This window comes from Macrobrachium nipponense, chromosome 3, assembly GCF_015104395.2.
Source record: "Macrobrachium nipponense isolate FS-2020 chromosome 3, ASM1510439v2, whole genome shotgun sequence".
Classification (NCBI taxonomy): domain Eukaryota; kingdom Metazoa; phylum Arthropoda; class Malacostraca; order Decapoda; family Palaemonidae; genus Macrobrachium; species Macrobrachium nipponense.
Window position 1 is genome coordinate 120,342,976 of NC_087202.1, and position 23,806 is coordinate 120,366,781.

Consider the following 23,806-nt stretch of genomic DNA (forward strand, 5'->3'; position numbering starts at 1 on the left):
GTTTCTGAAGCCCAGTTTTAGAACATCGTTTAAGAACCATGAAACTGACGTAGGCCTTACAGAAGGTCTAAGTCTAGCACATGCCTTAGGAATAGACGAGAAGTAGGAATCCGTCAAGTCTATGTTGAACCCAAATTGAAATATCTTTTTCAAGCTGACTTGTTTTGTCGTAATCGTGCTAGCTGCTAAACCTTTTTTCAAATAAGGATCTGAAAAAGGATATAGCTGAATTAACTGTCATGATTCTAATATCTGATTTCTCTCAGGAAGATTGCTAACTTTTTGACAGCAGCATCATACTGTCTCAAAGTTGAATCCCTTTTATCGGATTCCAACCAAGAAGAGAATATTCTGAGGGTCAATATTCGCATCTCTTTTTGCCGCAAACTTCATGAAGTCCATAAAGTTAGGGTTTTGAGAATCCATGAGGAAGCGAACACAGTCTTCGTTTGTACTGACTGGGAGAGCCGGGATGGGGATCCGAAGAGGACGAAGGCCCAGCTCCAGAATTAGGGGATACCAATTGCTCTTTCGGCCAGTCTGGGGCTACTAGAGCCACTTGACCCTTGAATGTCCTGAGTTTGTTTAAAACTTTCATGAGAAGATTCACTGGAGGAAAGACATAAATCTTCTTCCAGTTGTTCCAGTCTAGAGCCAGGGCGTCCGTGCATAGGCCAGAGGGTCCAGGTTGGGGGCTACATAACACGGCAGTTTGTGATTCGCTTGAGATGCGAAGGAGATCCACTTGTAGCCCTGGAACTCTTTGAAGGATCCATTGGAACGAACTGTGTCCAGTGACCATTCCGACTCTAGGGGCACTGATCGGGATAACGCGTCGGTGCTATGACGTTTCTCACTCCAGCTATGTGAGTGGAGAGAGATGCCAACTGAACTTGTCCGCCAGGGAGAAGATGGCTACCATGACATGATTTAGATGACGTGACTTGGAGCCTCCCCTGTTTATACAATGTACTACCACTGCGCTGTCCAGAACTAGCTTTATGTGGGAGTACTTTGGTGGGCGCAACCTTTTTAGAGTCAAGAAACATGCCATTGCCTCAGTACGTTTATATGGAACTGACTGAACTGAGGTGACCAAGTTCCTTGAACCTTTTTGACCTGGGAATACCCTCCCCAACCGCTTAAGTAAGGACGCGTCTGTGTGGATGGTGATCCCTGGTGGAGGGAACTGAAGGGGTACTGACACTGACAAATTCTTGACTTTCGCCCACGGCCGAAGTCGATTCTTTAGAATCAGAGGGACTGAGGATAGTTTGTCCCTGGACCTGACATTTGCTCCGTGAGCGCCAGATTCTGGTTAGGTCTTCAGTTGGCTTTCATTAAGACGTTCGTCACTGATGCAAACTGGAGAGAACCCAGGATCCTCTCCTGAGCCCTCCTTGACGCCAGTTTGTGACTTAGAAATTGCTTGACTGACTTCGCTATTTCTTTCCTTTTGGTTGATGGAATCGACAGAGTATGGGAGGATAGATTCCATTGAATGCCCAGCCACTGAAAGTTTGACTCTGGAGTGAGTCTTGACTTGGTCCTGTTTATCTTGAAGCCTAGATATTCCAGGAACTGAATCACTTTCAGTGTAGCTCTGTTGCATTCCTCGACTGTGAAGCCAGATCAACCAATCGTCGAGATACGCTACTACCATAATCCCTTGTGACCTGAGTTTGTTGCACTACTACTTCCGCTAGTTTCGTGAACACCCTGGGTGCCATGTTGAGTCCGAAGGGAACTACCTTGAAGGAGAATGCCTGGTCTCCTATCTTGAAACCCAGATATGGACGGAAGTGTCTTGCAATAGGGATATGATAGTAGGCGTCTGTAAGATCGATAGAGGTGGTGACGGCCCACGGGGGAAGTAAGGTCCGCACCTGCGAGATCTGAGCATCTTGACTTGTACTGTCCAGCGGATGGCTAAGTTTAAGCGGGACAAGTCTAAGATTACCCTTCTTTTTGTGAGCCTTTCTTTGGCACGCTGAACAAGCGACCTTGAAATTTTAATCTCTTGACTCTCGCTATAGCTCCTTTCTGAAGGAGGTCCTCTGCGTACTCTGTCAATTCCTTGGAAGGAAGTTGACGGAAAGGTCTGGATGGAGGTGGGTTCGTCAACCAGCTCCAACCCAGGCTTTTGACACTATGCTCGAGCCCATTCGCTGAAGTTCCACCGGTGGCGAAAGTGAAACAGCCTCCTCCTACCTGAAGTTCTTCATTGGTCCGGTCATACCTCTGTGAAGCTTGACTCTCGAAGGCTTGATTGTAAGCTGGAGAGATGGCGTAAGAGGTGGAGGGCTGAGGCTGAGGGGATATCACATAAATGGTTGTGATTGAGCCTTAGAAGTGGAAGGTTGGGCTGTTTGCACTAAGGGCACCGCTGGAACTTGCTGAGGAAAGCGTGGCTGCTTTTTTCTGGTAAAGATGGAAACGCCTAGGTTTCCTCTCTTGTCCCTTACCTTTAGGTGTTAAGTCCGCCTCCTCTTAGCCGTAAGGCCCCAAACGGTTCCCTTAAGGCTCTGGTTCAGCCTTGTAGCCTCTGACTGACTTCCTTCCACCATAGCTTCTGGGAAGAGATCTGCTCCCCAGATGTTAGACGAGAGTAACCTATCGGTCTCATGTCGAATGGTTCCTTTGCCTCTTGTAGGACATGCTTTCCTACAATTCGTTCTAGCAGTGGCAAACTCAAACATATCCGACTGTACCGTTTGAGTCAGGGCTTTGGTCATGAGTTTAAAAAGCGGTTTCTGAGCCATAGGCTATGGTTGCTACCTCGGACATAGCCATAGAGTTAATTGACCTGGCTAATCGCGATTTCGCGTCAAATTCAGCCTGAATAAGGCTATCTGGGAGCCTGGGTAGCTTTTCACCAAACTGCTCATAGCACAGTCCGGTTTGAGTTTGCCAGCTGAGAAGGTGTTCGGCAAGTCTTCCCACAATTCTCCGGCTGATGGGGAGCAACGGAGATGTGGGATCGCTTCCTTCAATTGAGGCATGGCTTCCCCCTTCCCCCTTGCTGGGCTGCTGGGATGGTAGACCTCGCGATCTTTGTCAGAACGGGAGCGGGGTACTCTCATCCATTGTGAAAATGGTAAAGGGACTCTTAAAAGGCTGTATCTTGGTATTTAGAACAATCCATGTCCTCTAAACACCTGAGCCATTCTCTCTGAGCCTGGTCTCGTGAATAGAGGACTGTCTCCTTTGGTACCCTATCATCCCGAACCATGGCTGAAGCTGAAGCCTTGCGTAGCCTATGAACGGAGGCGGAGGTCTTCCGGGTAGAACTCGAAGTCCTCTATCCTCTAGTTCCAAATTCCGGTATAGAAATGAGACCGTCCTGGAAGGGGGCGTATGACGCTACTCTCCATGGATTGTTCATGAGAAACGGAGGTAGCGAGTCATACGGAGGAAGCTGAGTTCCACTCGTATTGGAAAGTGGAGGAGAGGCTAGAGGGGCTTCTCTCAGTCCGGCTATAATGGAGTCCTGGGAAGTAATCCTATCAGACAAACGAGAGATCATTTGTTCCATGCTACTCTTTAGGGACCCAACCAGGTCGCCCACCTGTTGCAACAGGCCAGCATTGGAGGTCCAAGGCCGGAGCTGCTGCGGGAGGTGGAGGGGTGGCTCTGAATCGGAACCAAGGGTAGCGGAACTGGTGACTCTGCCGGGTGCGAGATCTCTCTCTGGAGGATTTACTCCTTGAGGACTTAGAGCCGGAGCTAGAAGCTTTAGACCTGTCTGCTCCGGGATTCCCAGCCGGAGACTTACGCGAGGAGGATGACGCCGAAGTCGTCTTCTTAGACGACGACGACGTCTTAGTCAAGGATTTCACTGCTTGACCCTTGACCTTTAGGTCTAACCGAAGCGTCAGGAGGAGTATACAATTCATCACCTGTAAAGCCTTGGAAGGATGGAGAGGTTGCAGAGTAGAAGAAACAGTTACGCCCAAGGGTGACCCTTGGGTGTCCACTTACCTACCTCGACCAACAGGTCGTCTACACCTACCATAGGTTCCACATTAATATCTAAAGTCACGACGTCCGTGGAGATATCCTGGTCTTGGTCAGTTAATGAGGCAGCCAGCTGTTGTTGGATGAAGGCGATAGTCGGGGCCGCCTCTACTGGGTCGACGTATCCTGTCGCCTTGCCTCCGGGGAAGATTAACACGCGCCAAAACCGCTTCTCTAAGATGTAGGGCATACCCTTGGCGGCGTTCTTCCCAAAACGCCGACCCAGGCCCGCAGGGTTGCCAGTGCGGTATCCCTCACTGCCGGCGCCTGGAAGAGAGGCGTAGATTAGATTTAAGAATCACTTAAAACTAAAACTTAAAGTATAACTTAAAACTTAGATGCCCTTAAGTTAAAGTGAATGATGAAAACTTAAGCACTAAAACAGAAGCGGAGCAGCTACCGGAGATGGAATACTACCCCTTCTAAAGCTGGCTCACCAGATCGTAAACATATGGTACACGTCTCATGGTACCAGACCTGGATGTCCCCGTGCAGAGTCGCGCATGGAGCATGGGGACGGCAAACTTCGTGTCCACATGGGTCCTGAAGTGTGGCGGCGCATCCCACGGATGCTCACAGTTGGTGGTCTGTAAGTGGGAAGACACATGAGTATCTTAAAGAATATCACTTACAGGCTAAAGACAGAAGAACTCCGTTGCATGCCGGAGCTCGGAAAAAATTTGGGCATAACCCCCCCCTCTGCTTCGCCTGAATAGGCTATAATATTCCCGGAGAGATCCGGTAAGACACGTAAGGGAGGGGGGGAAGGTTAAGGTACTTAAGATAAACTTATAGTTAATCTAATAACACTTAACCTACCTAAACTCAAACGAACGGACCAAGTCAGTGCGTAGCGGAGTGTAGTAACTCGCAATACGGTTAAGGTTAGCAGGGACCCACTGTATGTTCCGGTCCACTCTACTGGTGGACTAACATCTTTCCGCTGGATGCCAGGACTCCGATCAGGAAAGGAGCCCTAGTAAGGTGGGAAAGAGCGAGAAGACATACAGGCTCGAGCGAACACGGAGCGACAAGGAAGCAACGGATGGGGGGAAAGGCCAGTACCCCCCACCACATTACCACCCGGCCGGACCGAGAAGCCGGAGAGGTCGAGTCCCAGTCTGGGTCTGTCCCGTCTCCCTGGCCCCTCCGCCTGGGGGAGAGAGGGAGAAGCAGGCTCGGGTATGTGGAGCGAGCAAGGGCAGACCGACCCACCCTCCCCCGACTCTATGGAAGAGCGGGAGGGGGGGGAAGGTGGACTGGCAGGCGTTCTGGCTGTCTCGTGATCGCGTAGTGACCACGAGGCGGTAAGACCAAAACAAACAACTAAGCCTAGGACAAACCAACTGATCAGAGAGATGCTATCGGGAAGCAACTGAACTGAAAAGCAGTAGCATAAAGGCCCACTGGGCCGGGCCAAAACCAACTGATCAGAGAGATGCTATAGGGAAGCAACCGAACTGATGAGCGGTAGTATAGGCTCAATGAGCCAGGACCTAGGCTACGCCAGACGCCTAACTAACCTAACCATACAAAATACATGGTACAAATAAATAAAATTAAAAGAAAGAAAACAATATAGTAGGAGAAAAAATCCAGGAGTGTACGACTAACCCAAGAAGGAAAGTCTACCACTCAAAGCTAGTCAGAGGCCGATACTAAGAGCCGGGACTAGGGTCTGGAAAGAAGAAGCCTACATAAGGTAAAAAAAAAAAAAGAAAAGACATGCATGCATGACAAACCTGAGTAGACAGTACCCTAAGTAAAACGGATAATTATATAGAGCGTACATAGATAAGGGGATGTTCCTAGTATGGGAGACCAAGAACGAACCCACTACGAGGCAGAAAAACCATGCTGCCATGCTTCTGACCCAGAGTACGTATTTATACCCTAAAAAACAAAAAAACGGCAAATACTGTCCCAGGGCCGGAAAAAACCAACTAACCATAAATACTGAGTACTTAACTTAGCTGCTGCGATAGCTGCACGCTCCATTATAGATAAATCCAACGAAAGGGCACAAAAAACACAGAGAGAAAAATAGCACGTGTGACTCGTGTGCGCTAACTGAAAAGGATGACCACCAGAGGCGCAGCAGTCGGCAGCATGGGATGGAGTAGTAGTAGTACGAGCTGCTCACTCTGTGGGTCGGCTCTCCTCTTGGAGGGTTTTTGTAGTGGGAGATTTCTATTGGCATTTGGCTCGTGGTAGTGGTCTCACTTGCCTAGTGTTCATACCGACACCCTCTTGGAGGGTGAGCGAGTCAGTTATACTGACCTTTTTCTTTATTTATTATTATTTCTCTGGATGTGTTAGTACATTTACCCTAGAAATAATAGATTAAAGGATATTTCGCGCAGCGACACGAGCTGAGCCCAGAAATAATACATAATAATAATAATAATAATATATGACAATACACAAAGCACTACACACAAGAGCAAATATGGACAGACTATACATAACACAAAAGGAAGCAAGGAGAGGACTACTAAGTATAGAGAACTGCATCAACATCGAGAACAGAGCACTGGGGCAATATCTGAAAACCAGTGAGGACGAGTGGCTCAAGAGTGCATGGGAAGAAGGACTCATAAAAGTAGACGAAGACCCACAAATATACAGAGACAGGAGAAGGACAAACAGAACAGAGGAATGGCACAACAAACCAATGCACGGACAATACATGAGACAGACTAAAGAACTGGCCAGCAATGACACATGGCAATGGTTACAGAAGTAAGAGCTCAAGATAACAGCGGCACAAGATCAGGCCCTAAGAACCACATATGTTCAAAGAACGATAGATGGAAATAACATCTCTCCCATGTGTAGGAGGTGCAATATGAAAAATAAGACCATAAACCACATAGCAAGCGTATGTCTGGCACTTGCACAGAACCAGTATAAAAAGAGGCAATTTCAGTGGCAAAAGCCCTCCACTGGAGCCTGTGCAAGAAACACTAGCTACCTTGCAGTAATAAGTGGTACGAGCACCAACCTGCAGGAGTGATAGATAACGATCAGGCAAAGATCCTTTGGGACTATGGTATCAGAATAGATAGGGTGATACGTGCAAATAGACCAGATGTGATGTTGATTGACAAAATCGAGAAGAAAGTATCACTCATTGATGTTGCAATACCATGGTACACCAGAGTTGAAGAGAAAGAAAGGGAAAAAATGGATAAGTATCAAGACCTGAAAATAGAAATAAGAAGGATATGGGATATGCCAGTGGGAATTGTACCCATAGTCATAGGAACACTAGGCACTATCCCAAGACCCCTGATAAGGAATCTGGAAAAATTAAGAGGCTGAAGTAGCTCCAGGACTCATGCAGAGGAGTGTGATCCTAGGATGGTGCACATAGTAAGCAGAGTGATGGACTACTAAGGAAGCAGGATGCAACCTGGAACCCCACACTATAAATACCACCCAGTTGAATTGGAGGACTGTGATAAAAAAAAAAAAAAAAATAAAATAATAAAACAGTCAACCCTTATTATTCGCAGAATTTTTCAGTGGAACCTATCTATAATTATTTGCAGGGAACTCGCATATTAGTAATAGGAGTAAATACATACTGTATATTTCCATGTATAAGAGGACATTTAAATCCTAAAATTCACCCCTAAAAATTGGGTCTTGTTTAAAATATTTTATAACAATAAAATAATGTTTTGTTTATACTTACCAGGTAATTAAATAGCTCAGTATTTCTAAGTACCAGTAGCTAAAATTTGAAAAATGCGGCAGTGATTCTTTTGATTCGGTGTAGGACAGTACCCCGCCCACTATCGGAGGAATAGGTAAATAGCTCAGCAAACGCCCAACTTTATTTATGCCTTTTCATCCATGAGAGAAGAGGAGGGTGGGCTCCCATTCTGTAATTACTTGATAAGTATAAACAAAACATTATTTATAATAAAAATATAATTTTTCTTTAAGTAACTTACCAAGTAATTACATAGCTGATTCTCACATTGTTAGGAGGTGGGATTCATGGATGAACAACTATTGCAACTATAAGTGATAAAAGCATGCAAATAAAAAAAATCTTGCCAGCATTAACATTATGCTTGTTGATTCCTTACCTGTTAAGAGAGCTACAGCGGACAAAACTGCCTCAACTTAGTAGAGGTGTGGGGTTAGACCAGGGTCACCTACTACATAGCGGGGGCCTTACAGTGAGGAATTCACCAAGCGCTAGTAAAGCACAGACATTACCCCTGCCCTGGGTGCAGTACCATGAACAACAACACAAATCCAGAACACTTACAAACTACCTACACCAAATAATAAAAACCACCACCCTACCAACAATTCTGGAGGGTACCCAATATAAAGTACCCCCAGACTCCCCAAGGACTCAACACCGGTTTTCAAGGTGAAGAGTAAGATAGGAAGGAATGCTTCCTATGCTTCATCTCCCATTCCCATGACAGCCACTGCAAACAGACCCAAGGTACTGCAATCATTAAAAATCATTTCTACTTCTTAAGATAATGATTCGCAAAGACTGACTTACATTTCCAGTATGTGGACTGGGGAATGGAAGCTAACGAAAGATATCTGGAGGCCAGAGATGTTGCTACTGCTCTAATCTCACGAGCCTTTACCTTCAAAACAGGTAGAGCCTCCACTGCTAACTGAGAATGGGCATCCCGAATGAGGTCTATTAAGAAGAAAGAGGACGTGAGGGGTCCTTAACAGAGCACCACAAGCTATTGGAAGGTCCTCTAGTTTTCAGTCCTGTGCAAGTAAAATTTCAGAGTTCTCACTGGACAGAGAGTCCTCTCTTCATCTTCCACTCCTACTACCCTAGACAAGTTTCTGATAGTAAAAGAACAAGGCCAAGATTTCATAGGATTTGCGTTCTTAGCGAGGAAGCCTAAGTAAATGAGACTAAAGCATTTCCATTAGAGAAACAAACCCTTTTATCTAGGGCTTGAATTTTGCTCTCTCTTCTGGCGGAGGCTAACAATCAGGAAGAGTCTTTCTAGTTAAATTCCTGGGTGAGGCAGAAGCTACAGGTTCAAAAGGACGACCAGCTAGCCATTTCAGGACTATGTCTAAATTCGATGATACCAACTGAGTGTCCTTACCTTTGCAGGTATCAAAAGACTTAATCAAGTCCGATAAGTCTTGATTTGAAGACAAATCCAATCCTCTGTGCCTAAATACAGAGCTTAGCATAGCCCTATATCCTCTGACTGTAGAAGAAGACAATCCTCTAGACATCCTTAGGTACAGAGGAAAATCGGCCATCTCTGTCAGAGATGTTTGAGGAGACTTGATTTCTTCTGCACCAAGCTCGGAAAATGTTCCACTTGTACTGGTAGACATTGGAGGACGACTTTCTTCTACATTTCGAGATCTTTGCTTTGAGGAGTCGGATGACAGTTTGAATCCTGTCAGAGCCAGATAGATAGTCCTTGGTGGAACCTTAGCATGTGTGGTTGTCCGAGCTGTTTTTGTCTTTGGGGGAGTAACCTGGGAAAATCTGCTAACAGACTTACCAGGTCTGGAACCCATTCCCTGAGAGGCTAGAAAGGAGCTATGAGGATCATTGATACATTCTTGTGTGACTGGAACTTTTGTAACACCTCCCTGATCATTCCTAGGGGTGGAAAAGCATAAAGTTCCTTGAGTGACCAAGCCAGAAGCATGGCATCCACTACCCATGATGCTGGATCCAGCACTGGAGAGCAATAAAGTGGAAGCTGGTGATTTTTGGCAATTGCAAACAAGTCAATCACCAGTCTTCCCCACAACTTCCAAAGGTCTAGGCACACCGCTGGATCCACAGTCCATTCTGTATGGATGACCTGATTTTTGCGACTTAGTTGGTCTGCTAACATTCCTCCTGCCCTGCACAAACCTTGTCACTAGCTTTGTGTGATTCGAGTGGGCCCAAAGGAGAAGGTCTCTCACTGCCTCGCAGAGAGAGAAAGAGTGGGTCCCTCCTTGCTTGGCAATGTACAAGAGGGCTGTGGTTTGTCCAAGTTTACCACCACTATCCGACCACAGACTTCTGGAGCAAAAGCTTGTAAACCTAGACTAATTACAGTCAGCTCTTTCAGGTTAATGTGCCAAGCCTTTTGTGCTGAGTTCCATATTCCTGAGACTTCCCTGTTGCCCAGCAGTGCCCCCCAACTCATGTTGGATGCGTCTGCAAACAAGTTGAGCTCTGGGTTCAGAGGGGAAAGCAACTTTCCTCTGATCTCCACCAAAGCAGATGCTATTTGACTTCCAGCGAAATCGGGAACACGAAGTCGTCTGGGAACTTTTTCTTGCTCCACTTGGACCGAAGGTAAAACTGAAGGTTCCTCATATGGAGTCTGCCCAGCGAAACTAACTGTTCGATGGAGGATAAAGTTCCGAGCAGGCTCATCCAATTTCTAGCAGAGCACTTTGGGAAAGAAAGGAACTTGTGTACTGTGTGAAGACATGACTCTACTCTCTTTGGGGAGGGAAAAGCCTGAAAAGAAGAGTCCAGAATCATTCCCAAATACACTACCCATTGAGTCAGGATTAGTTGGGATTTTGGCAGATTGATTAGAAGACCAAGTTCCTGAGCTAACGTCAAAAGTCTTTTGTAGATATCTCATGCAGCTTAGTTCCGTCGCAGAGCTAAGAAGCCAATCGTCCAGATAAAGGGCGATGTTGACCCCCATCAGATGAAGCCAACCTGCCAGAGGAGCCAGAATGCAAGTGAAACACTTGGGGAGCCGTAGATAGACCGAAGCATAGGGCCCGAAACTAATGATTTGATCTTTGAAGACAAATCTCAGATACTTCCTTGAGTCTGGATGAATGGGAACATGGAAGTATGCATCCTTATGGATTACTGGTTCACTCACAGCTTCATCCCTCAAGTTAGGCGATACCTGAACGACTTAGGCATGGAGAGTTCAAGGTGTTGTTGATTATGGACAACGCTGGTGGCCACCCTGTGGATCTTTATTATGAGGGAGCAGCTCGAGTTCCTCCCTGCCAACACCACCTCTCTTCTACAGCCTATGGACACGGGCATGATCCATGCCTTCAAGGCACTCTACTCCCAGAACTCACTCCAGCACCTTGTGAATGCAATGGACAGTGACAAGGAACTTATACTAAAAGAGTACTACTGGTGTAAATTCACGATTACCGTGTCTGTCCGTCATCGACCGATCGTTAAAGGACATGGAGACCCTGAATGCATTCTGGAACAAGTTGTGGCCAGAGTCTGTGCGTGATTTTAAGGGCTTCTCTCCTGAAAAAAATCAACATTTGATCATTGCTAAGGTGGTCCAGTTGGCAAGGATTCTTGGTGGAAAAGGCTTTGACAATATCACCGAGGATGAAGTCAGCACCCTCATTGATGCCCACTCTGACCCCATGATGGACCAGAACTTGGAAGAGCTAACGAAGTCTGCCTGCAAGGAAGAAGACATGCCAGGTTCAGGGGGGAAGGAGGAGGAGGAAGATGAGGGCCTGTCTTTGGAACGTCTGTCCCAACTCGAGAGGATAATTAACCCTTAACGGACGGGCCCCGCCATATCAGTATCAGTAACAGGTTTTGGGTGGTGGATGGGCTAACTCATGGTGAGTATTGCATGCCATACAACTTGGCCAAATTTAGCGGAAAAGAGTTTCTGTTACTTCAATGGCCCATAAAAGACTATTGGAAACTTCAAACTGCTCAACCAGCCAGTGAGCGTTTCAGGGAGATTAAGTATGTTTCTTGAGGGGGATACATTACTCATCTCTCTCCCAATGCCTTTTTACTTATTTGCTCATAAATAATATACCCAGCAACTGTCGCTGCTTTTTCTTATCGTTTATGATAGGTTGTTAGTTATAATTATAATTTTGTTAAGAAATGTGCAAAGAAATATTAGAAAAACGTACACAATGGACCCCGCACATTTGTGTTCTCAAGATTCGCGGACTCACCCATTTGTGGGTTACTCTATGGACCATATGTACCCATTAGTCACAGGACATTTGTCTATTTGCAGCATCTGTCACTGCGAAATATTCACTAATTACTGTATTTTCATATAAATTTCATGACTAAATGCACTTTGTATGATAAAACTAATTATTTATTCAAATATAAGCATTTTCAAGTACTATTCACAGATTTTACCTATTTGAGGGGGGGTCTGGTATACATCCCCGGCAAATATGGAGGGTCCACTGTACCTCCAAAAAAGTCACTGCATCTACCAATCTCAGCAAATTTACATAAATATTTTACAACAAATATACTCATAATTTGTTACTGATTTTAGTTCTTATCTGTTATGGTATTGTATGAGCTGTAATTATAATTTTTCAAAATAAAATACAATACAGAAAAAATTTATAATTTCATAAAATTTACAAGTGTTTCATAAAAGAGGCCCCCACAGGGATGCAAAGTCACTTGTAACTTCCTGTGGAAGGTAAGAAAAATCTTTTAGAATTTTTTTTCTTACACCATGTGCATTTTGCATATCTTCCTCTTTCCATTGATGAGTTTACTATTCTTTAAATTGGCCAACCTTGAAGTTGCCCAGTCGTCTGGGGGTGTGCATGATATATATTTAGCCCGTCCCTCAAGGGTTAAGGAGGCGCAGGATGCGGCTTCGTCATGGGATCCTTATATGGTATGCTCCTTAAAATTTTCAAATGCCCTTCATGCGGCATTGGTGCCTTATCAAGCCCTCATCAGCATGAAGCAGCAGTAACAGCAGGTGCCTATCACTATGTTTATTAAAAGTACAAAAACGGACAAAACCCCTGAAGAAGGGGAAGAGGCACCCTCAGAAGAGATGTAGCTCCTCGGCTTTGTTGTGCAGTCATATCTTTGTCGTTCATCGGACTGCACAACTAATTTATCATCATCATCATGATAGTCACATTCATCACTAGTGAGTACTTGTGTGAATTTACATCCTCTAAATAGTATTAATCAATCTCTCTCTCTCTCTCTCTCTCTCTCTCTCTCTCTCTCTCTCTCTCTCTCTCTCTCTCTCTCTCTCTCAAAATACATACATACCAATGTTTCCCCTGTAAAAGGAAGAGACAGTTTTAAGAGCAACTGTACAAAACAAAGCAAAACAGAAAATCTGCATGGCTGAATACATATCTGAGACTGGATTATTTTCATATGAAGTTGTAAGCCATACAGTATATACATATATTTTTCTAAGAGTAAAATGTTTAAGATTATACTTTGAAATATCAATATTATTTTCAGATTAACCCTTGGTGGACGGACATGCTCATATGAGTAGCAATACAGGCAGGCAGTCCCTGGTTATTGGCGGCGGTTCTGTTCTCGGTGGGGTGCTGATAAGCTAAAACTGCCATTAACTGAAACTAGGTGCTTAAGGCCCTGATATCAGGTTAATGGCACTGCTGTTAGGCATGTTATGGCACCAAGAATTGCCAATTTTATGGCGCTAGACAAGCACCATAAAACCAGATTGCCATTAACCGAGTCTGCTGATAACCGGGGACTGCCCGTAACTGTTGTGGGTGGACGACAGAGTGAGTCATGGTGAGTAACAATATTATGCACCAGCGATTTTGGGGAATTTGAGCAGGTAAGATGTGCCATTACTTCTGGAGTCCATAAATTCTCAAATGACAACTATTAGCTGGTTATAAGATGAGAGACTGGGCAGCTCAGGAGCTTAGTGGTGATCTTGGCTTCAAGGGAGGATGTACTGCTTCTCTGTCTCAAATGATTTTTTTCACAAATTTGTTCATAAATATACCAAGGGAATGCTGTTAGTTTTAGTTATTTTTTTTATTGTATGCCAGTTATAGATGTAATTTTGCAAAGAAATACAGTGGTACCTTGACCTACGACTGAATTAACCCTTAAACGCCGAAACTATTTTAAAAATCGTCTCCTGTATGCCGGCAGCGTTCGTGAGTGAGCGCCGAAGCGGAAAAAATGTTTTTTTCAAAAAATCACAGCACGCTTAGTTTTCAAGATTAAGAGTTCATTTTTGGCTCTTTTTTGTCATTGCCTGAAGTTTAGTAGGCAACCATCAGAAATGAAAAAAATATCATTATCATATACAGTGGTCCCCCCTTATTCGCGGGGGATGCGTACCAGACCCCCCGCGAATAGTTAGAATCCGCGAATGTTTGGAACCCCTATAAAAATGCTAAAAACAGCCTATTTTGTTAGTTAAAACTTAAGAAAAAACACTAAAAATTTTCATACTTGGTTTTTTTAAGTTTTATCACAAAAAGTGCATTTTATGATGAAATTGATAACAAAAACCAGGAATTTGTGGATATTTCTCATAGAAAAATACCGCGAATGCGCGAATTTTCCGCGAATAATACAGGGAAACGTTCCCGAGAGAAATCCGCTAATGTGAGAGTCCGCGAATCCGGAGAACGCGAATACGGGGGGTCCACTGTATAAATATTGGGATATATGACAGCGCGGAAAAAAAATTTCATATATAATTATATACAAATCGCATTGTACACTAAATTGCGATCAATTTGGTATATAACACATTGTAAAACAATCAAGGCAACACCGAGAAAATATTATCACAAAATGATGCATGAATTCGTAAGCGTGGACATATATATATATATATATATATATAAAAAAAAAAAAAAAAAAAAAAAATAAAAATTGCAAAAAAAAAAAAAAAAAAAAAAAAAATTTAAAAAATTCACCAAAAATCGAAAATATTGTGCTAGAGACTTCCCGTTTGTTGCAAAATGAAAGTAATTGATTGAATATTACTAGACTGTAAGTGTTGTAGCTTACAATTACAGTTTTCGACCATTTCGGTCGAGTTAAAATTGACCGAAGGACAAATTTTTTCTATTTATCGTTATTTATATGAAAATATTTCAAATTGATGAAAGCTATAACCATAGGTTGTTTTTCATTGTATTCTACATGAAACTGCGCACATTTTCATATATAAATCTTTATGTAACGGCCAATTTAAAATGGTGCAAACATTACGCCAATCGGACAAAAAAATTTATGATTTTTTCGGAAGAGTTACCGCGCGGACGTAAGGAAAAACTTTATTTCACAAATTCACCATAAATCGAAATATTGTGCTAAAGACTTTCAACTTGTTGCAAAATAAAGGTAAATGATTGAATATTACTAGAATGTTATAGTTTTAGCTTACAATTGCGTTTTTCGACAATTTCGGTCGAGTCAAAGTTGAACGAAGGCTGAAATTTTGGCACTTATTGTTATTTATACAATAATATTTCAAAACTTATAAAATCTACATCCATGGGTTGTTTTTAGTTGTATTCTACATGAAATTGCGCACATTTTCATATATAAAACTTTATGTTACGGCTAATTTAAAATGGTGCAAACATTACAACAATCGGACAAAAAAATTTCGGATTTTTTTCGGAAGAGTTACCGCGCGGACGTAAGGAAAATGTTTTTTTTTTCATAAATTCACCATAAATCGAAATATTATGCTAGAGACTTCCAATTTGTTGCAAAACAAAGGTAAATGTTTGAATATTACTAGAATGTAAGAGTTGTAGCTTACAATTGCGTTTTTTTTTACCATTTCAGTCGAGTCAAAGTTGACCGAAGGTTGATATTTTGGCACTTATCGTTATTTACATGAAAATATTTCAAAACTGATAAAAGCTACAACCATGTATTGCTTTTAGTTGTATTCTACATGAAATTGCACACATTTCCACATATAAAACTTTATGTAACGGCTAATTTAAAATTGTCCAAACATTACGACAATCAGACGAAAAAATTTATGATTTTTTCGGAAGAGTTACTGCGCGGGCGTAAGGAAAAAGTTTTTTTCATAAATTCACCATAAATCGAAATATTGTGCTAGAGACTTCCAATTTGTTGCAAAATGAAGGTAAATGATTGAATATTACCAGAATATAAGAGTTTTAGCTTACAATTGCGTTTTTCGACCATTTCGGTAGTCAAAGTTGACCGAAGGTTGAAATTTTGGCACTTAACGTTATTTATATGAAAATATTTCAAAACTGATAAAAGCTACAACCATGAGTTGTTTATTGTTGTATTCTACATGAAATTACGCACATTTTCATATATAATAATCCATGTAACGGCTAATTTAAAATGGAGCAAAAATTATGTCAAAGTGACTAATTCATTTCCGAGATGTGTCGCTGATACTTTTCAGTGCAAGAAGAAAGAAATTCGCGCTTGCACGCCTGGGTAACGATTGTAAACAAAACAATGCCTTGATCCATGAGCTCCCAGCATCCCCCAAGGTGCGTGATTCAAAAGTTTTCGCCTAGTAGGCCTATAACTATTTTTCCGCGAATTAAAAAAAAAAAAATTTTTATATCGACGTACCATACGTCCAATCGGCACCCAACAGACAGTTTATATCAACGTTTAATACGTGCAATAGGCGTTAGAGGGTTAATATATGAGCCTTCCGAGGTATAAGTCGTCACTCGGTCGATTTTTTGCTTTGTTACAAGAGGAAAAAATTTGAGGTATGAGCTCCAGATGCCGCTGCTACATGGATGACGTATTGACGTGAATTAAGATAAGCAAAAAAAAAAAAAAAAAAAGTAAATATGCATCTTTTCCATGAATCTTTTCAAAAGTTATACTTACTTCACTTTATCCAATAATATTGTAGTATTCTCATATATTATTGTATTATAAAATACTACCGACATAGTGGTCAATGCTTTGGTTTGGAAGTCAGCCAATGGCGAATAAGAATTTGTTTTGCCATGTGTAACTCAATTCTGAGCAAATTTTCTTGCTTCTAGTTAGCATACACACATTTAGATACTTGACTTAAATGACACAACAACGAAAATCCTACGAAATCTTGGCCTCATTCTTTTATTATCAAAAACTTGTCTAGTGTAGTAGGAGTGGAGGATGAAGAGAGGACTCTCTGTCCAGTGAGAACTCTGAAGAATACGTCTCGTTGTGATAGTGAACCAAATTTTTTTTCTGGTAACAGATACGCTGGCAGCATGTTAGGCAGCATGTTAATTGAGCAAAAAAATCGTGATTCCGTTCGCTATTTTCACTTTGTTTCATCGCAATATGAGGTTTACGTTATTTATCATTTATAAGCGTGAAACCAACAGTAAAATGTGTTCTTGCAAGCCCAATAGCTTTGATTTAAATGATTTTATCTCAATTCTATCTACAGTCGTGTTTGATGGCATAAGTTTACAAGTTTTATCCTAGTTGCCGATGCACGATAATGGTCATTAGCAGCTTGGGCAATTTTCTCAGCTTCAGCTACAACTAGGTTCAAATTTAATAGTCTATTTCCTTGTTGATCTTTGATCTATACCTAATATCTCAGTCCTATTCTACATAGCATCATTTATAACATAACTACAGTAATTGTTCACTATCGTAGAATGGTCAAAATACAAGCCAAGCCAAATTGATGCTGTTATCTAATCCGGTTGTAATTAGCATAAGAAACAAAGAGTTGTTTCTCGTTCGGTTGTTCATGGCTGTACACATTTACTCAACGAGTGTAAAGTTAAAAAAAATACTTTCATCGTTCCCTTTTGCTGTTTTTGAACTTATTCAACTAGAAGATGGGATACAGTTAGGCTATTGTAATTTGGTCTCTCTTGTAAAATCAGACTATCGTAAGACAAATTATCGTAACTTGAACACTACCTGTACACTGTATAAAACCTTATTATACCTTTACATACTCTTTCTATTATGTTTTTATACAATATTTGTTATTTATAAATGCATTTTCCTTATTTATTAACATGAAACATAAAAATACAGGGTGGCATTTTGAGGGCTGGAACTGATTAAGAGGATTTTAAGTATTTTCATGTGGAAAATTGATTTGTTGTGCAAACAAATTGAGCTATGAGCTCGGCCATGGAACAAATTAAACTCGTAGGTCAAGGTACCATTGTATTAAAAAAAAAAACCATGTATAAAACCCAAAAAGTGACTGCATCTTCATTCTCTGTAAATTTGCATAAATATATTACAACAAATAAGCTCAGAAGTTCTTACTGAATTTATTTCTTATCTGTTTTGATATTATGTAAGCTGTAATTTTAATTTAAAAAAATAAATTTATCAGAAAAAATAGGAATAACTTGGAAAATTTATGACTGCCTTGTAAAGGGGTTGTAAATAGTCCTTTTTAGCTTCTTGTGGAAGGTAAGGAAAAATTTTTTAGAATCTTTTTTTCTTAAAGCATGTGCATTTGCATATCTTCCTCTTTCAATTGATGATTTTTTCCTTAAATTGGACAACTCAGTTTCCCCAGCTTAGGGTGCTGTGTATTAACTTTTCATACCAGCTCCTAAGGGTTAATAGTACAGTGATAGGATACTATGTTTTTTTCCATCTGTCCATCCACCTGTGGTGTTTGTGTATGGTAACACTGCTTTCCGGGCTTAAGATAGTTCCATTCAGCTTACATTCAACAATGATAATAATATCCTATTTCGAATATTAACGGTGTAATTAGCATACAGTGATTTATTAAAACACTTTTCAGTTGCAAATGTACACCCAGATATCCTTTTATTTACCTAAAACTTATACATAGCATAACTATTTAAAGCCAGGACGTAGTGTTACCATGCGAAAACACCACAGGCGGATGGACAGATGGAAAAAAAACGGAGTATAGTTTATAGTATATTTGATGTAGGATGCTAGTTTAAGGTAATCATTGGTGTTTTGACTTTCAAGATAGGCAGTTATAAACATTTTTAGAGGGGAGTTTTAAGTATTCGCGGGTGGTTGTAGTACATATCCCCCCAAATATGGGGCTCGGCTTTAACTACATTTACGCACTTACGTCCACAGAGTAACATTTTCTTGGTCTAAAAAGAAAACTTTACAGACGGATAAAGAATATTAATTAAATAATTCACTGGGATACTATCTAATGGGACTTCTTTGTAAAAGAAAAATGGGAAACTTGAAAAACTAAATACAGTAATACTTTATACAAATGATTAAACTAGATTAATCAAATGGCACTTTGGGCGCAAACAGGTGAAAACACTTGGTGAGAGGAGCACCGCCAAACAAAACTGAAGACAAAAGCAAGTGTTTAAAGGAAGGTGAGATGGCACTGTGATGGTAATTGCTTCATAGCAAAGGGAGTTAAAGGAAAGGAGAACGCAATTTGAGATGTTCGGCAGCAAGGAGGCGTTAGCGCAATGTGTTGGAGGTACCTGTTATCATGATGATTCTAGAATCAGCAGGAGTGTTGTGGATCTCGTCGGGACGTGAGAAACGCTGCGATTTCTGATGCAATACCTCGTCTAGATTCATCTAAGAAGTTCTGGAAATCCCTGGAGTCGGTGACGTTCGCCGTAGGCTCCGCCCCCAGAGTGCCGTATAAATACGACGAACGAACTTTGGAGAGCAGTGATCGTAAGAGGAAGAGATCGTAAGAGAGAGAGATCGTAAAAGAGAGATCACCAGTTAGTCACAGAGAGCCACAGATCAGATTATCAGTGAGAGATCAGCAGCAGCAGAGATCTTCCGTGAGATACGAGAAAAAGGAACCGATGAAGTATCAATCAAAAGAAGTTGTTCGAGAGTTGGTTGGATATTGGTCTAGTCGTCTTCCGGTGTGGACGACCGAGTTGTCTCTACGTTGAGCACACTTCGGAGAAGAAAAGGGGAGAGTTCCTGCCTTACGAATAGACTATTTTCTGCAATACGGAGGCAAGAGGACGACTGCAATTGCCGCTCTACTTTCATGAAGCCACCTCTTCGAAGTGCCAAACTGTTTGGCAAGTATTCTTATTACCTCACTGTTTCCCCCCAGTTCACACAGTGTAAGATTCTCTCTGTTTATGTAAATAGGAGATACCATTCTGCATTTACCATTGTTAGTAAGCTTGTAAATAAACCTTTGTTGTGTTAGTGTTTCTTTCTATATTCATATCCCCAGTTTCAACTGTTTGTGTTGATAAGTTTTTTTTTATTATTTCATATCGAACCTGAAGCGGACCTTCCTCAGAGGCTGTAACATTGTCTCTGAGATATCTAAGAGTCCGTAACAGGCACCCCATAATGGAAGTGTCCCTAATCTCTTAACTACCATATTGCTTTGCAAAGCTAACATGATGCACCACATCTGATCAATAATAATGACTAAAAAACTATGTTAATAATCTGTACGAACACAAAAGTGTCAGGAGCATAAGAACTGATAAGTCAGGATTCTTCAAGAAACAAAAACACTTGAAGCAAAGCTGCCTTAACAAGAATTAAGAATACAGTTCATAAGTGGCATATATCTCAAACAGGTAATTTTTGCAAAAAAATTAATTTTTTTTTACACAGCTCAGAGAATGTAACAAAGCTAAAATGGCATGAACAACCTAAACAACATTTTCACTTACCCATGCACCCATTGAGGATCCAATCACTAACTGAGGACCTTCTGTAAGATACAAAAGAACTTCTTCAGCATCCTGAAGCCAATGTGAAAAGCGGGCATCCTTCAGTTCAATAGTACCTTTGGATTCTCCAAGTGCTGTTGCATCATATCTGTTAGGAATAAAAAGGTGATAGGATTCTTGTTATTAGATATGGAATTGAAAACCAAACTTTCATTTGTAACTTAAAAACCATTGCAGTTCATGATAATACGCGAGTTCATGATAATACACAAGAGAGAGAGAGAGAGAGAGAGAGAGAGAGAGAGAGAGAGAGAGAGAGAGAGAGAGAGAGAGAGAGAGAGAGAGAGAGAGAGAGAGAGTTGCTTGTAATCCTGAGATCAGAGACCAAGATATGCTATGCTAAGCACTTGGTACAACTTTAATTGAGATGTAACAAACTCACTGGAGATTAAGATGACATCTATTATACATATTTAGTCAATCTAATGTCTCAACAAAGAACAGGCCCAACACCATCTTAACTACACCTTTGCTCTAAAGATGATACAATCTAATAATCTTACAAAATTATGAGGTGTGTTATTAATCCAAGAAAGTACCTCTGACCCTGAAGCTCTGCAGCCTCAGACTTGGTATGAGGGAGATATGATAGGTACTGGGCCGTTTGGTATGGATTAAATGGGTCAGCAAGATTAAAGTGGAAATACTGAAAGGTTGGTGGAATAAAATCATCAGGCAGAACCACTTGAAATAAGATATACCTATCTTTTCATTCCCTATGACCTTGTTGTGTGTTCCTTGATGCAACAAAGGCACTTTCCACGAGAGTTTAGGTTCTAAGATCTTTGTCTCCTAAAACAAAGAAATATTTGAAGTTCATAGTAATTTCCTAAAATGCACACTAATTTATGATGTTACTCTGAAGATAAAACTAAAAACTTTTCTGTTAGAAATTTATTTAAGATGAAGTGGAAGAGTTAGTATGAAAGGACAGTTGAACCCACTCATTTCCACAGCCTCCTGATTACTTGCTGAGGGTGAGGCAGTCAGACTAACATGTGATTATTTTTTCCAGTTTTTTTGTTTCAGTCTCACAAACTTAGCCAGGCTCCTTCATTTTCCTATTTAACTTTTTTTTTTTTTACTTCTGTTGTTGGGAATGCTTTTTTCTTGATAGTAGTGGCCTAGTAATATTCTGAACAAGATTCATACAGAGTTGCACTTAGGATCTGTGTTGTGTTTACATTGCCTTTCACAAGGCCCTATATAGAAAACTGTACCCTTCTTTTATTCATTTCCCTTTTATTCCTCCCATACAACCAACTTCTATAACAATACACTATAAACATTCTCTTTCCTACTGACCTAAACTGACTTACAGCAATTCAGCCTTTGTAAAACTAATCAAAACTAATTTACGTACTATGATTCTGCAATAGAACAGCCATGCTTTTGAATGTTGTTAGTTTGATTTTATTTACCATATATTTCTGTGCATGTATAATTTAGATAAAATGAAGCCATAAATTATGGCAAATTTTCATGAATTTATCTCATATCTATAGTATAAGACAACAGCTAAAATACACAACAAAATGTGTATAAGCTAGAGCTTTTGGTTATGTAAAGAGGATGTTATTACAAATGCTGTTTTACTTATTGTATCCTTGGAAATTGACAATAAGCGAAATAATGCCAATTCTAAGTATAGTATCATATTTTTCCCACACACATTGTCTAAAAGGGAAACCACGGTTTTGTTTATGTACGTTTCATCGCCAATCACAAACCACCCCTAACAACAATATGATAATGTATAGTAATTATCATACATACATAATTATTATTCATAAAACTGAATTGTTCTAAGCTGATGTATGTACTAATCCAAAATTGTTATTTACCACCAATATGGTAACATATTTTTAATGAAATATTGATATCATAATATCCTAAATGTTATTACTAACATAATTACACAAAGCATCATTAAAATTTCTGAAAAGATAAAGGTTGCTGTGAGAGCACAACCATGGCTGGGCTCGCATAGATGAAAGTTGATTTAATTGATATGGAATTATTTCTTGAATATGCCAATGATATACGTATATAAGGTAAAATGGTTTCACCACCTTCACCATCTGTTTATTTCATAATGTGAATCTTTTCATGTACCTCAGTGGTTATCACACCGATGCCAAGGCTAGCCTACCAATAAATATCTCTTAGAATTCAAGGTTTGATTTTTAGGAAGGTAGTCTGTATAAGCCAACCACCAATTCTTAGGGGGGAATTTTAGGATTTAAAGGTCATTTTACACATGGGAACATACAGTAGTATTTGATTTTTGAAGTACTGACAGTTTGGCTAAGACTATCAGGAATTGTAAAATTCCATGACAATGATTGTCATCATCCTTGGTGCAGATCTTTGAATAGGTTACAAAGTGTTTGCTGTTGATGTGTGTTCATGTTGGAAAGGAATGGGAGACATCAGGCATCAATACAGATGATAGGAAGGCTTTATACTCCAGTGACCAGTGTATGCCCACTTTATTAATAGAATGGGAAGAATCCTCCCTAATTCACAGATTCTTGGCTCTTTCCATATTCAATTTTTGTTTTCTTGCAAATAGCATTTTGCATGAAGTGGAATTAAACTATTATAATTAGAGTAGATTAAGCTACTAACTGGAATAGTATTCAGCCATTATTTAACTCTTTTGCATCTAAATTTGAAGTTTAAAAATCAACTAATTTTGCAATGATATCTTAAATTTAAAAATGAAACAAATGATACATAACCAATAAGCATGAATTTCTTTCATTACTCCAAACTCCTACATTAAATTCCTGGGGATTCCACTACACTATAGTTGCTTAAAATTCTAACAATTGCACTCTTGTTCCAACCAATTTATTTTTGTCTAATCAAAATTAAAATGAACTCAGCAATTAACATTCAACTTAAGTTTCTCCAAAAATGCATGTCTAAAAAGGTAACCAAAGAAAAATTCATCACAATAATGTAGGTGATAAGTACAATAGTTTAATGGGAGGTGTTACTGAATGCACAAATTTTTTCCTATTTAGTACTTAATTGAGCAGCCTATCTGCACATATATTGCCACCCATTTTTTGCCTGACTTATTAATTATCCCATATCACATGTTCTGCTTTTTGCATTCAGCCTCTCAACTATTTGTTTGCACTTAGGCTAGGGGTCTTAATGATTTACATGTTATCACAAAGAGGTTAAACCACAACCATGGATTGAATAAAAAAGGGTTTGAGGTAAAACCTGGAGCAAAACAATGTTAAGAAATTGGAATTCCAAGTGTGAAGAGACTAAATGAAATGGAGAACATAAAAAAAGAAAAAATACTTTCTAGAAC

At 40.5% G+C, this 23,806-nt stretch overlaps 1 protein-coding gene across 6 annotated transcripts in view; it reads right to left on the bottom strand.

Moving 5' to 3' along the window:
• LOC135222008 (palmitoyl-protein thioesterase ABHD10, mitochondrial-like) overlaps positions 1 to 23,806 on the bottom strand; it is a 275,017-nt gene that overhangs the window by 106,756 nt on the left and 144,455 nt on the right. For all 6 annotated transcript variants that reach the window (XM_064260135.1, XM_064260133.1, XM_064260134.1 and 3 more), the window contains exon 4: positions 20,413 to 20,560. In XM_064260135.1, the coding sequence (XP_064116205.1) occupies positions 20,413 to 20,560 (148 nt within the window). The remainder of the gene's footprint in view (positions 1 to 20,412; positions 20,561 to 23,806) is intronic.